The sequence below is a fragment of the Anabas testudineus genome, chromosome 5 (genome assembly GCF_900324465.2).
Source record: "Anabas testudineus chromosome 5, fAnaTes1.2, whole genome shotgun sequence".
NCBI classification, from domain to species: Eukaryota; Metazoa; Chordata; class Actinopteri; order Anabantiformes; family Anabantidae; genus Anabas; species Anabas testudineus.
Genome location: NC_046614.1, coordinates 14,382,528 through 14,397,934, shown reverse-complemented (window position 1 = coordinate 14,397,934; position 15,407 = coordinate 14,382,528). Strand labels below are relative to the sequence as shown.

General features: G+C 37.9%; 1 protein-coding gene across 11 annotated transcripts in view; it reads right to left on the bottom strand.

Moving 5' to 3' along the window:
- The window catches only part of cadpsb (Ca2+-dependent activator protein for secretion b), a 54,094-nt gene that overhangs the window by 9,616 nt on the left and 29,071 nt on the right, over positions 1–15,407 (bottom strand). For 2 of the 11 annotated variants that reach the window (XM_026350162.1, XM_026350169.1), the window contains exons 12-23: positions 13,950–13,961; positions 10,933–11,069; positions 10,630–10,817; positions 9,693–9,794; positions 9,521–9,584; positions 9,306–9,429; positions 6,985–7,017; positions 4,520–4,626; positions 2,822–2,851; positions 2,314–2,322; positions 528–684; positions 278–419 (exon numbers count right to left, since the gene is read on the bottom strand). In XM_026350162.1, coding sequence (XP_026205947.1) covers positions 278–419; positions 528–684; positions 2,314–2,322; positions 2,822–2,851; positions 4,520–4,626; positions 6,985–7,017; positions 9,306–9,429; positions 9,521–9,584; positions 9,693–9,794; positions 10,630–10,817; positions 10,933–11,069; positions 13,950–13,961 — 1,105 coding nt within the window. The remainder of the gene's footprint in view (positions 1–277; positions 420–527; positions 685–2,313; positions 2,323–2,821; positions 2,852–4,519; positions 4,627–6,984; positions 7,018–9,305; positions 9,430–9,520; positions 9,585–9,692; positions 9,795–10,629; positions 10,818–10,932; positions 11,070–13,949; positions 13,962–15,407) is intronic. The other 9 variants (XM_026350172.1, XM_026350166.1, XM_026350168.1 and 6 more) reach the window with 7 other exon arrangements.

Genomic DNA, 15,407 nt, shown 5'->3' with positions numbered 1-15,407 from the left:
CTGACCCCAATGTGTCAGAGAGAAATTGGTAAGACACACACATTAGTCAAAGACTATTTTCAGAATAAATAACCCATTTCTTTCCCAGAAAAAAAATAGGTTATTCATCCCACTCTTGGCTCGTTCTTTAAAAGTGAACCTACAGGAAGCCTGGGTGAACGTTACAGCTGCTCTCCCAGATTTCTCAGCCTCCACGCAGTAAGTCTGTCATCTGAATATAAAAGCCTTACATCTCCAACCATCCTACAGCCTAGCTATAAAGACGAAGGCTCCTTACTTTACAGGCTCCCAGGACTCTCGCTCAAAGCCCTTGTGAATTGACTGTGCAATAGAGGACTCCATCAGATCCACATATCTAACCACCAGAGGAGCATACAGATCTTGAAGGTGTTTATGGAACTTTCCATTGCACAGATGATCTGTGGGAAAAAAAAGAGAGAGCAATAGAAAGATATTAGTGTTGTGCAGTTATGCATGGAAATACCTAAAGTGGCAACAAAGTAAGAGTGGTGAGTGCAGGAGCTTACAGTCTGTCCGAAGGAAGTCGTTGAGAAGTTGGAAAAGAGGGAAGCTGTCCCAGCTCTCAGGGGACTGGATCTCCAGAGCAGCATCCATGTCGATGGCATAAAGGGCCAGAAAGTTTTCTGCATGCTCCACCATGAGGTCTGTCCACCATGCAAATGCCTAAAGACACAGCAGGAGGGAAAGAAAGCAGGTGAGCAAGGTTTCCTGTTAATTTATTTTATATATATATCGGGATGGCATAAGGAGAGACTAACGCACACAACTGGAGCTTATCTGTCTTAAAAGGAAATACCAGTGAGTTTAGTCAGTTGGAGAAATATATTTAGTAGCTTTCTTACCGAGAGTTAAATGAGAAGATTGATACTACTTATGTGTCCTTCTGTTAAATGCTTAGCTTATCCCTCAAAATTTGTGAGCACTAAAGACAATGCAGTAATAGCATTGTTTTTTAATCCATACAAAAAGTAGTTTTATATAGTCACTGTAGCTTGCCAAGTAGTAGATACATTTGCATAGTATTAACCAAATATGCTATTCATTAGCGAGCTTTAGGAGGTACTGGTTCATTTTGTTATCCTGGGAACAACAATAGACCAACCATGTCATCACAGTTACCAGAGTTATGGATCAAATCAAACTTTACATTCAACTCTGCAAGAAAGCAAATAAGCAAGTTTCACAAAAGTGAAACACTTCTGTGTTAGGACACCTCTGTTGTCAAGTAGAGATATCTGCGTTCATGAATACTAATGTGGACTATGCTGGGTATTTCCTTTCAAACCTAGTTTCACACCATCTGCTTTTGTGTGTTTCTTGTCACATACTGTGAGATTTATTGAGTAGGACCTAAAAGTAGGAATAATTATTCTGTAAATCCATTTAAATTAGTCAAAAGAATCACACAGTAGGGTTACATGTTCGTGCTATGTCATACTCATGACAGTATATTTAGACTTACAGGTGCTTTTCTCATGCAAATGTGGAGCTCCCTGCATGCTATTCTCTCAAGCCACAAGGTGAGGGGGTCCACCATTCACATCAATGTCAAACCCATAGCCCACTAGATGTGAATATGACTCATGCACATCTTTGTCTAGGCACACCAAAGACTGCAGCATACAGCATCTCTAGTGTTGTAGTGTGTCTGTTCCAATTAGTTAAGTAAGTCTCTTAAGATTCAGCTGACCATTTTCAACAGCGTCAGGACTTTCTCGTCCTTTGACAACAGAAGTGCAGTGGTTGCTTTGCTGGCAGTCTTGGCTTGGCTTATTTGCTTATCACTCAGACTAACAAGTTGCCAAGTTCAATAAATGAAGCTCAATCTTTCAAAAATTTTGCTGCATGCTTTAATTTACAGTTCCAGTTATTTTCCAGCTGATTTACCCACAACAGTGGCAGTCAAAACCTTTCTACTTACCTGCCTACTTACCAGTCCATTCCCAAGAATTAAAAGTTTAATATTTTTAGTATTCGAAAAACAGGCTCCGAAGTAAATTTGAAAACTGTAAAAGTTTCCAGCAGGTGAATTGAGAAAAAGGCTCAAAGGTCACCAGGCCATGTGGCCTCCAACCTTTGATAGTAATTAAGGGACACATGACGAACCCTAAGAGCTCTAAAGCAGACCCAGCGTTCAGCCAAACAGGCTATAATGATGTATCAGTGCAACCATGTCAAGAGACCAATCCTGGGGGGGTATACTGGATGCTGAGGGGCAGGGGATGCCACTGCATCATCTACTGGACATGCACAGAGCATTATGGGAGTTTTTCATTCAAATTGACTACATACCTCTTTTCCCTGCTTGGCCAGTCATCAATTATATGACAGTAAGAACACAGGAAGATGTACAGAACAGTAATGTACTTTTGTAGGTTATTCTTTTGTAGGTTTTGTAAACTAAGAAAGCAGAGAGGGATGGAAAAGGAGAAGCTGGGGGAAGTAATGCCTGAACAAGTGCGGACTGTGAAATTAATCACTGGATGGAGGGGAAACAAATGTTTATGGTGGATCAAACTTCAAAAGGTTCACATGGAGCGTACTTTGGGAAATTTTCTGGTTTAGCATGCTTGGAGAGAAAGGAAACCTCTTTATGGCCGGATGAACATGCTTTATGATCACAATTATGCTGTGCAATTTACAGTGCCTTTTACATTTTAAACATATTTTCACTCAGTTCTATGCTACAATCCCACCCATATCTCTGCTTAGAAAGTTGCCTCTTGCCATAATGGCGCACATGCCAAACAGGGGGGTCGTGATGAGGACTGAAGAGGAAAAAGAAATAAAAATACTGTACCGATTGATCTCCAGAACTTGTGACTGCCGCCTGTCAAGCATATTCAAAGAGATACAATAAATCTGCTTTATCTGCATATTCTAAGATCACACTGGATCACCTACAGATCTACACAACTACACATGCTCACCATGCTTTCTTTTAGCCCAGTGTTTTGTGGGCTAAGTGGCAAGTGGTGGAACATTACAAAGGAGAGGATCATAGCGCACTTTTACTCCACTAAACCAATTAGCAGCTACAATTATTAGTAGCATTTAGGATTTCATATATAAATGCGTGATACTTTTACAGTGGCAAAAAAAAGTATGTGAATCTTTTGAACGTGGTTTTTGTAATAATAATAATAATAAATGACAATATGTTTACATGTAGTTATTTGGTAGACGCTTTTATCCAAAGCAACTTACAATGGTATAAGGCAAAGGCAGGGTAAGCATAAGGAGGTAAATCTACTAAAGAAAAGTTGAGCTGTAGTTGTTCTGTAAAGAGGTATGTCCAGACTTCCTCCTGTATGTTATGCAGGTCTTATTTGCAGCCTCTAAAAGGGTGTTGTTTTGTGGTTATCGTCAAAGGGGTTCAACCAGATATCATATACAGGGGTTTTCTTATTCTTTTGCCATTAGTCCTGTGAATGTTTAATGGCTGTGCGCAACATAGACACAAGAATAAAAATGGTTGTGTTTGTAGCTTAAGCACAATGTTTGTCTGTTCTGTGAGTTTGATCAGTTCACATTTTATGACCAATTAATGCAGAACACTAAGAGGTTCACATACTTTATTGCCATTTTATAATGCATTGTTACAGATTATATCAATGATTTCTGATCATTTTATGTTGTAATCCCTTACAAAGAAGCAAGTTTTTACTGTGACTGAATCGTTTAAACGTCTTAGTTTTATCAAAATATTTGTACACGTCGCAAAGAGGCAAAATATTCAATCCAATATTTCACAGAAAAGCAAAGTAAATAAAAAAAATATGAAAATTTATGTAGAACTTAGTAGTTTTTCTGTTTACCACCCAACTAATCTAAACTATGTCTCTTCCATATTCACAATCATTTACATATATATATATAATATCAGCAATTAATTGTACTACTTTGTGCTAGAGAAATTACATTTTTCTATTTAAGTTATGCTGTAATTGTAGATGGTTTTGACGTATTGCTACTTTTAATTAAGTAAAATATTTCTCGCATCACTGGTTACTTTGTCTTCTGACTGTGGCAAAAGATAAACCTGACACAACATTAAGAGCATGCATAAGACCTGAATAATGTGTCTTATCCTGTATTATTTTCTGGAATACCAGGAATTACATAAAATCATTTTTGAACGGCTTATGTAACAGTGCAAAGTCAAGCTATGAACTGCTATCGGAGGAAAAAGCTGCCCACATTATATCATTTTCTATCTAATTTACAGCCTCTGCTCAAACATAGAGCTCTGATTCCATGTAGTCATGGTCTGTCGAACACCAATTAAAGCATTCCTAAATTAAATTAAAATTTTGAAAGAGTTGTTTTTTGTTGTTTCTTTTTTTTTTTTTTTTTGACTAGCAATAGATGAAAGCAGCTTTATTTATAGAAGACCAATAATAAGACTAGCTCCCTGCTGTGGGGCGGAGTGAAATAGGAGTGAGAGTATAGAGGGAAAGTGTTTTGAGGAGGAGAGGAGGAGAGGGTTCTCACTCACCTCCGCATGGTGTTCCTGGTTCTGCTGGAGGACCTCTATGACTAACTCCGCCAGGCGAATTGTTTCCTCCAGCTTTTTGGCAGGCGTGACTAAGCGGCCTACGTTTTCTGAGACAAAGGGATGAGGATGAGGGATGAGTGGTTAGTCAAGCACAGAGAAGGAATCCAGGGGGATTTTTTTTTTATGACTACTCAAAAGACTTTTCCTGTTTATATTTTTGTCTCTTTAATAAAAGTAAAAACACAGTGCTTGCCCTGTGATGTTTACCTATCATACTACCGCCTAATCAAGTAAAGCGTGTTCTAATTTATAAGCATTTTGGGCTGCATGACATAAAGCAACACAATTGATGTTCTTGTAGGATAACCAGACTTATGCTGGAGGAGTATCAGGCACAAGAATAGTGGCATTGAGATGGAAGTGCAATGTGGCATCAAAACATGCATATTGTGAAGCAGTTCTAAATAAGCCATCTGTATAAGGAGCTGTTGCATGGTGGCCAAAAAACACTTGCTGAACACACGCTGTAAAATTAATGCACTACTTATGTTTGAGGGTTTTAACAAATTTTTGAAGTTTGGATTAATTTCCAAATACATCTAACCCTAACCCTAATTCATCTAATATTTTTTCTACAAAATGTAATAATATTCATGTATATAAATATACTAAAATTAAATTTATAACCAATTCTTGACCAACCAGTCTGAATTTTATAGACCTGCATTCCCAAACTATGACATACTTTACCATTTATTTTATACTTTTTAAACAGAATGCTTAATTAGTTTGAATCACTAAATGCCTTAATTGGTATTTCCCTATAAATGTTTATTTTATTCATTTTAGACTCACCAATCATTTTATGTAATATATTCACCATCACCGTGTGATGCATCTGCTACCAAGTAAGGTTTTTCACACTAAAATCCATTTTGGCCCTTCTTACTAACAGCTGTTGTTTCTATTCTATGATTTGCAAAAGCTCAAAATCACCTGCTTGTAACTTTGCTGACCCAAAGACCTGATAAGACAGCTGCACATCATGAAATGGGAGTATTCAAACAATGTGACTATGTGGAATGATATGTGTGCAATTCAAACATGGAACTGAATGGCTACACAAATCAGAAATCAAAAGAACATAAATATGTAACTCTACAAAAAACAGTTTTAAGACAGCAGTTCTGACTGGGGTATTTTGTTGTTCTCAATATTTTACTAACTTGTAGTATTTTATCAAAATTTCCTTAGGTAGTTAGGTAGTTCATTTATTATTTGTCTAAAATTTTTAAGAAAAACGATCATTTAGGGGAAATCTGACATGTCTAAAAAGGTGTGATAATGCATTATCTTCAGGGACATTTACCTGACACTAATGGAAGGATCTCATCAACTATATATTCTGTGCTCATAATGTCCTGTAAAAGTGGGCTCTGGTAGCAGATCTGAAAATGTGTCATGATCTGGTCTAAAAAGGCAGAACAGCATGCCTTTGTCACTTTATGAGCCCCAATAAGGCATCACAATTTGGAGAAGTGAGAAATACCTCTATCATAGCATTTCACTTTGATTAGAAGGGGTGGTATTTAATCACGCAACGTGCATTGTTTCGAGTGGGGACAAAACTCTCAAATAGTTGGTTGTTGAAGATGGCAGAAAATGAACTACATTTTATGATGTGATGTTAATTGTTTCATAAAGGCAATGTGTGACTGGTTACATCATTGTTTTCATGAATTACATGTTGTATGTTTTTTTTTATGTTTATATCCATGCATGTTCTATGTTTAACTGACTGCTAGGAGTTGCAATACACTGTTTTATAGGGGTGATGTGAGATAGTTTTTATACATTACATGTTTTATGTTTATGTTTAAATGCATGCATGTTATATGATTCAACAGACTGCTAAAATTTGTAATAAAAACATAAATATCGTCATTAACGGCAAACCACTTGCATCTTAAATGATTGATGAGTGTTACATTAAAATGTTGCTTATGTCCCCCTTTTTTCTTGTTTATAAAACTGATGTTTTGTTTTAAGAGATTGTATTACTTTATAATTCTTTATTCAAAATATTAAATGATATATGTTTCATCCTGGCCACATAATTATTCTGTGAACTCTATTATTATTATTACTATTGAAAGTAGAAATAAAACCTCCAGAACTGAAGAGAATAGAACCACATTTGGAACAATATAAAATAATACAATCTCCACTTATTTTTAAAAAATGCTCAAAACATGCCAAAACATTTGAGTACAGACTGTATATTAGAAGTGTATTTAATATACCATACACAACATGTGCTACAGGTACATTCTGTGCATGCATATTTACTGTATCTACTGATACAATGTGTGTGAAGGGGTTAGGGGTAGGGGATCTGTACGTGTGTGTGTGTGCACGTGCACATGTATGTCTGACGCTAAACCACAAGCTAAACATGAGTTCACCTGGATCCTTTTGATCCTTTTGACCTTTCTCAACTTCAGCGAGAACAAAGGAGAGAAAAGATAAAAAGGAGATGTTTAGAATTAGCATGGTTCTAGGGTTATTTTCACATTGCAGGGGGAAAGCTCAGTTATTATTCAGCATCATGTGACCCTTTCGGGGGATCTGTGGAGACGTTTTCACCTCCAGGTACTGAGCTTTCTAGGCAACGGACAAACGTCACAAACACACAGTAAAAACAGAAACACTGAAACCTGTGGAAAATTAGAAATTAAAATTGTGGTAAGATGTTTGTTAACAAACAGACAAAAGCTCAGACAAAAGCTTAGACTGTCATAAACAGGTAGGACACACAAACAGCTGCCAGGATCATAGACAGGACACACTGAGTGACTTGTGAGTTGATTTGAATCAAGTTAGCTAAGGCAAAGAGGAGCTGGTAAATTCATACACTCTACCCTGTCCTACCCATACAATAGCTCTGTCGACAGATGCTCCTTCACTTACTCTGTATTCACAGTAAAAAAATAATAATTAAAAAAAGAAAGAAAGCCTACCTCAACACAGCCAACCACTGACACATGATCAGACTAAATGACTGAGGGAGATAATAGTGCAAGCAATGTAAAAATGCATTCAAGTCAAAGGAATAGGCATCCAACCAAAAGAAAGAAGCTTACAGACCAGACTGCTCATTCATGTCCATCGCAAACAGATGGTGCTAAAAAAAGGACCCCGACTGATTCAGTGTGGTACTGCTCACATCTCGACTGGTGCGCTCCCCACTCACTCTCACAGACAAAAGGCACAGATAAAAACAAGCATGGCAGGAGCAACATCTCTGAAGAAAGACAAGAGGTAGAAGGGAGATGAGGTGAAAGAGTGCTTAAAAAAAAGGAAAGGGAGAGACTGGGGAGAGGATGATGAAGGTACTCACGGATGGTTAAATCCATCACTTGAGACGCCAAGCAGAAGACAGGGTGCTCATACATTTCCCTCTTTTTCCCTATAAAAAAGGATCGGGGCATGCAAGAGGCTGGGGTCAGAGGAGGGAAGGCTATAGGTCAGAGGGTGAAGGGAAGAGGGCTGTCCAAGTGAAAACGACTTTCTGCTGGGCAGGAGGCCCAGTTGTAATGTCAAATGATTGGTTTGTTTTGAACCAGGTACCTCACAAGGACAGTGGGAATTAAATTCACATTGCATGACAAGATAATAAGGCTTGACTCCTTAGTATCTTTAGCACCCTGAGGGATTTATTTCAAGACACAAACAACATTAGAGTTTTCTATATAAACATGCAAAATGCATGTCAAAGCATTTATTGGATATATTGGAAGAAAAGACAGCAAGAGAGAATAAGACATTATAAAATGTCTTGTCAGTAATGTTTTTTATATGTAATCCATGCCAATAAAGAACAGTCATGTTGTTATGTCTCAAAGCACATGCAGGTGTCTGATGCTGGTTTGTAGGCATTCAATCCCAGCATTCCTTTGATTAAAAGCCACTTATCACATAGTAAAAATGTCAAATAAAGTGATAACTGTGGCAAAGAGGAAGAAAGCAGAGCAGACAGGGGGGACAGGGAGCAGGAGATAGTGGTCTTTATCAAAAACATAAGACAGAGGTGACAGGAGAGCTGCTGGTATTTCAAGGCAGGGGGTGTAAGAGGGTGGGCAGAGTCTGCTGGAGGAACTAGAGAGGTATCAGCTAAAGTAAGAGTGTGACGGGGCTGTGTGTGCCTCGACTGAGAACTGGGAGTCAGAGAGGACCTTTAGTTAAACTGAACTCAGTCCATTCCTTAAAAGTCGGAGGTTGGAATTCTACACAGCTTCAATAGTCAAGGCACAATATGAGATCAGCACATTAACAGATTTCAGTGCTTTGGATTTGAATGCATTTTTACTCACACACCTCTACACAAAAGCCAACGTGACCTATAGAACAGCACAGAGCTAAAGCAGGCCTGAAACAAAGGAGAGAGTTATTGGACTGAGAGACAAAAAGTGACTGACACTGTCACAAATAATTTGGGATGCCACAAATCATTTGGGATATGGACATTAATATACCATATTCCAAGTGAATTCACCATGTGCAAATAAATAAATAAATAAATAACAGTGACAAGTACAATATCATATCGGAGTAAGAAAAAGCACGTCTTGTTTAAAAAAAAAAAATTCCACACAAATCTACTGAGCATTAACATATAAAACCATAAAAAATGAATGTACTGCTTATACTAACATTTAAATTCCAGCCAATAGGATTCATTTGTTTAAATTGTTGTTATTATATCACGTGTTGTCTTTCTGGTTACCTTCAATTTTGACATATTCCTTAATCCGCTGATAGTTGAGCTGAGCGGCCTGCTCCAAACATTTGCGGATAACTCCTTTAACTTCTTCTTGTGGAACTGGGGTTACAATGTCCTTCATCAGTACCTACAGGCCACAATTAAGAGGTATTATGTAACATGTTTTCATTACATCACAGTTGTTATATCATGGGGGTAAAATTGTATTATTTACAAACCCTCTCCAGCAAAGATAAAGTGGCCTTGAGTGCACCCTCTGGACGGCCGAAGGGGAAACAATATCTACAAGAAAAGATATAGACATAAAATAATATTACAGTGGGAAAACACAGAGATTGTATTTTGTGATTTAATTTGTTTATAATGTGGGGTTGGTGAGTTTGTAGTCACCTGAAAGTTACAATCTGGTTTTCTAATAGCACACGCAACCGTTCCTTGATGTCTTCAAAGCGCTCCTTCTCATCCACTTTCACTGTGCTCAGCCCGTCTGGCCTACAAGGATCACACCCACATACTTTAACCTAGCTGAAGGTTCAAATTATGCAACTACTCATCTGAGTCTGACAAGGAAAAAAAAAAAACACAGAAGGCTTTTAGCTCCCCAGGAAAGGGCTGCAAATTGTGTGAGATTTGTTTCCCGAGTTGCCTTTGTGTTAAACATACAAATAAATGACAATGTCTCACCTTTTCTGCCCTTGACAGAGTGGTATTTTGGAATCCTTTCTTTTTCTAAACTTGAATATGCGTATTCGTTTAGAGGCAGTGCGAGGACCTGGGCTTTGGGAGGTCTTTGGGGACATTAGGGCCTCATAGCCCAGCGGCCCCCAGTAACTGCTGCCCTCTCTGACTTTAACAGACGCATGGGAGGATGAATAATATGGACAGTAAGAGACTATGGCAACAAAGGACAAAGAGAAAAAAAACAAAGAAAATGGTAGAACACAAGGAAATGTGTAGAGATTTCCAACTGATTACATAACATGCAACACAAGAAGCAGAAAAAATAACTTAAAAAACAGAACATAAACATGGCAAAATTAGAAAGATGGAAGACACAATGCACTGGACCCTGCAGGGTCAAGTTAGACTGACTTTTGTATTCTGCTTCTGCCCAGTGTTAAAAAAAAGTGTGAAAATTCAGTGTGCCCATCTGCTCTGCACAGTGTATGGGAGATTTGCAATATGGCATCTTTTCTAGGGTAATACAACTTAAATTTGTTTCAACGGAGTGTTTATTGTCATGTCCTCTTAATGTGCTTTCAAATCCTGTTAAGCAATAAATTTGTCACAAATTGGAAACATTTTTAATGAGGGGATTAAGTCACACCTGTTCCCGTGGACATGGGAGGCACAAAAAGCGAAGCTGTAGTGAAGCAGAGTGGGGTCAATGATAGCTCCATTTTCTGCTCTTTCTAGCAGATCACGCAGGTAACACAGATGTCTGTGACAACCTCGAACCCCATTCCTGGCACAGTACTCATCCAAGACAAACACCTGACCTGGGCTGAACCATCCCTGCACAACACAAATACAGATACATGCAGCCTTTACTACATGTCAGGCAGAATAAACAGCCTACTGCCATAAAATTAACATGTGGTGGTGTTACAGTGATAAGACAGACACTCACCAAGCAGCAGAAGGTGTCATTGAGCCTGTGATCCAATGTGAGTCGCTGCACCATCTCAAAAAGCGAGGCGTGGTCAAAGCTACAAGGATTAGCGGAGATAAACTCATCCATGCCATGTTTCTGAGCTCTGTCAGCATCTATCCATCCAATGGCACAGGGAAAAGCACACGGTTCAGAGGAGAAGACATCAGTGAGGCACAGGTAAACGGCAAGACTTCATTACAGCACAGAAACACCAGGGATACTTTGGCTACTTCTAAGGGCAAATTATAAACACTTACAGCTTACATTGTCAACTTGCATTGTGTCAGACCATATAAAGATATTTAGAGGATAAGATTCTAATCTGAAGCTAAGCTCAGAGGGACGGGTGCTTCTACTGTATGTGCATGCATGCATCTTCGTATGTCACATTCCCTGATGTTTTGCAGGGTAAATAATTTGTTTTATATATATATTATCCTGTTGAGTAAAATTAAATGAATTATTCTAAATGTATACAATAGATTCTGCCATTCGCAATTGTTGAATGTCCTGACAAATATTGAGATGTGTGCTAGTAAAAAAGACAGAAATGTGGTATAAGATCATCTGAACACACTGACAGGAAGAAAAAAAAAAAAAAAGCTTAAAAAAAGTGTTGACTGGAAATTTGCAGATTCATCTCCAGTTATAGATCCTTTTTTTTTGGTAATTAAAGATCTCCCCAACTATAAACCTGCTCTGTAAAATTTGATTAAGACACATCAGTAATATCAAATTGTGTAAGTACTGTAATGAAACTCTAATAAAACTCAGGAAATATGAGTGATGCTACCATTGGTGGAATTATCATTGTTTTCTTCTCTAAACCAAAAGAGAAATATCTATTAACTGGTTGTAATTATTGTGCTGTGTAAACAATACAGCTGTCCAAGACAAAATGATTAGGACAAGAGTGATTCAAAGTAGATAAGAGATGCATGACTCGTGTCCTCTGTGTGAGTGACAGATGTCATGTCCATGAGACACTGACATGAGTGATGATGATTTAGGGGGGTGGAGGTGGAGACCTGATCTTGGCTGGGTAGGGCCGAAGTACCAAACAGGGCACAACTGACATCTGTCAACCTTTTAGGTCAGTGAGAGGTAAAGGGAAAAGGGTGCAATACGGGTACTAAACATTCACAAAAATGTGCTCAAAAGGAACCTACATAGTTATACTTCTGGAAACAATTTTTACCCATATCTGAGAAGGAAAAAGAATAAAAAGACAAGTAAAATGTGGACAATGGAAATTACAGATTGTTCAAGGAGGAAGGACAAACAGGGCAAAATGAATGATGATGTATAAGAGAAGGATAGTTAACACATAAAGTCTAGAGAAAGTTATTAATGGTAACAGGTGAGGACAGTGCTGGGTGAGAGACAATGACAGGATGAAAAAGGGATACTAAGAAAACCTTTACATAGGACAAAGACAGTGGTCAGACAATGAAACTGATGACCACAAGAGGAAGATTCATTAAAGAGCAAGACTGAAAGAAAGTGATGTTTTGCAGGAAATACATTAGAGTGAAGAAAAGATGCCTGGGGGTGTTGGGCTATGACACTGTGGGTGAGCTACATCTCCTTAGATTGGATTAAAAGAAGAAATGAAGTTTAAGCCCAGAATACACTCAGTACTGAAGTAAAATTATAACTTACAATAACGTCTTCATAATGACTTCAACCATGAATAAAATTACCAAATATCCAAAGTGAATAGACGGGTACATTTATAAATTATCACATGCTGGAGAACAGTGTGACTTTTCACTGAGCTTTTAAATGTCATGCACATCTGCAGACCCATTTACAAATTTGCATGTTCCCTTTTTTTTGGCATTCCTTTTTTTCCTACGCATTTGCAAGTTGACAATACTTGAATATGTTGCAGTGTATTCATGATCTCTACAGAGCACACTAACAGGCATACCACTACTGGATAACTCTAATAGGGTAGCAATACAATTTGGTGCAAGTACATGGGTAAATAGCATGAAGCTGACAGAGGCAAAATTGTATCATTCTCTGGGAGATGGGGGAAATTAATGAAAAATTCTGTATTTGTAAAGTATGGACACATGACACAGGTGTTCTCCTATTCAGGCAAACAAAGGGCAATCAAAATAAATCAAAATGAGACCTCTCCTTTCTGGAGGTGTAACAACGGTCTAGCGTCTATCTACAGGCTAACCTGTAGGAAGGGGTCCGGAGTATTTTATCGTAAGAAGGGGCGGCATTAGCTACTTCTTTTCTTTGGCATTCAGAATACTCCGCATACATATTTGCCAACTCTCATCGAGAAAACGTTAAAAGAAAAGAAAAGATTTGCATTTGAGCCCTCTGAAGTAAAGCATGAGCAACACTTGAGATGTGTCAAAACATGTATCGGTCATGCATCAAATATATTTTGAATAGTGACATTACAGATTGCCTCAGTACTCCATCTTTAACCATAATTCTATTTTTTTATTAAAAAATCTTTTATTTTAATTTTTCTAGTTCTTATATAACTGCTATGAAAGAATAATGGGTTGGTTCTTGGTTCTTGAAATATATATTGTTGCTAAAAATAGTGATTAATGATATATTTACACATTAAAATCTTTCTCATAACATAATGTTTCCTTGCTTTTCTAGTAGTCTATGACATTTTTGAATCAAACTGTATTGCTTTACTCTGAGGGTCCCATCACCAATTCAAATAAAGAGAGAAGGCAATTATGCAGTTAACAACTATATCATCTGTAACCATTACTGAGTCAAATAATAAGTTCTTAGAATAAAATACATGCATCCTATACTGGCACGAATGGATGCTTATACTTTGATCCTCAAATTGAGGTTGTCAAAAACAAAAAAATTATCAATTAATATCTAAGACATGAAGCGACGTGGAGAAGGAGAAGAAGGAAAGAAGAGAAAGAACGTTGCATTTGTCAGATAATCGGCGGGGATTATCTGAGCTGTGCCGGCTACAGGGAAGCACTTACCCTTAAGTCCAGCTAGAAGACAGCAGGGTAAGAAGGGACAAACCAGAATAACATAAAGACTAGCAACAAGGCTGGAGGAGAGCAATCACGAGAGACCCTGACCTAGCAGCTGCAGTACTCAAGAAGGGTACAGGCAAAGCATGAAGAAGAAAACACAACTCAAAAACAACAACCTATACCAACATGAGAGTGTTTGGGCGGTGGTGTGTGAGTACATGTGAGGATATGTGAACTTGACAACAGATGTTGAGGCATATTAGAGAGAGAAAGAGGGAGACAGAGACAGATAGAGAGAGAGTCAGAGACAGAGGGAGGAAGTGAGAATTTACAATCCTCATCACTCCACTGCAGTTTATTTATTCCGGATTGTGGACAAGTACTTAAGGAGTCAAGAGCTACACGTTAAGTACTGTCACTCCGTCTGCCTGCAGATCAAACAGAAGCCTTACTTTAAAAAGTGGCTTTGGCAAACGCATACAGAGCAAACTACATTGCAACAGTCAGTTTTATGTGTAAAAGATGTCTGTTTTTAAGAAAAGAGATTATGAAGGTTTTGCGAGGATTAAAATAATAGTGAGATGAAAATGCATCCAATCCTTAGAGATACATTTTAACGTGCTTTAAAAAGGAGCACTGTACAGAGTACTACTGCACTTGATGCCATATAACCTCATGCAGTTCTAGAAGATCTTATAAAAATAACACTAACAATGTCACACTGTATTATTACAGAAAGAAAGTGGAGGTGTGGAGCTTTAAAGATGTTTGTAATGTATTTTTATTCTCTCTGTATGGAAATAACAGGAGTACCCATTTTAGTCTTTGAAGACTCTGATCAGTAGGATATCCTCATTTATTGTTTGGTTTTACTTCTTACATCTATTATATGGAAAGTCCAAGACATTAAGCCACCACACTTATTGTGGTGTGTGATGTGCAGTAAACCACCTACTAATATAAAACAGGTTTTTAAATGTGTGCAGATCAAAACCTTCATAGAGCTCTTACTTGTAATGAGTCCACTGCAGTGGAGTCAGGAGGTCTGAGCATGTTATGGTCCCAGTGCCATTCAAGACCACCAGGGTGTGAAACATGTACGCGTGGTGTGCCACAATGTTTCAGGGAAGGAGAAGGGGATTTGTGCCACTGTGAGGAGGCTTTGAATGGCAACAGCTGGCATCAGAGGAGTCAACTAACCACAAGAACAATCACATACTGGACAAAGAAACCAATGGAGAAATAACATAGAATTTATATGGCAGGACTCTAAGTAACTGATCCAATTCATGTAGTTCATTTTATGATGTAATTAACAGAGGGTGAAATAAACTTAGGACAATATTATTATTAGTAGTAGTATTAGTATTACTATTATTAGTGTTATTATTGTAAACCTACAGTAGGTGTTAGCGCTGTATTAGTATTGAATGCCAATTATTACTGGTTCTACCATCACTC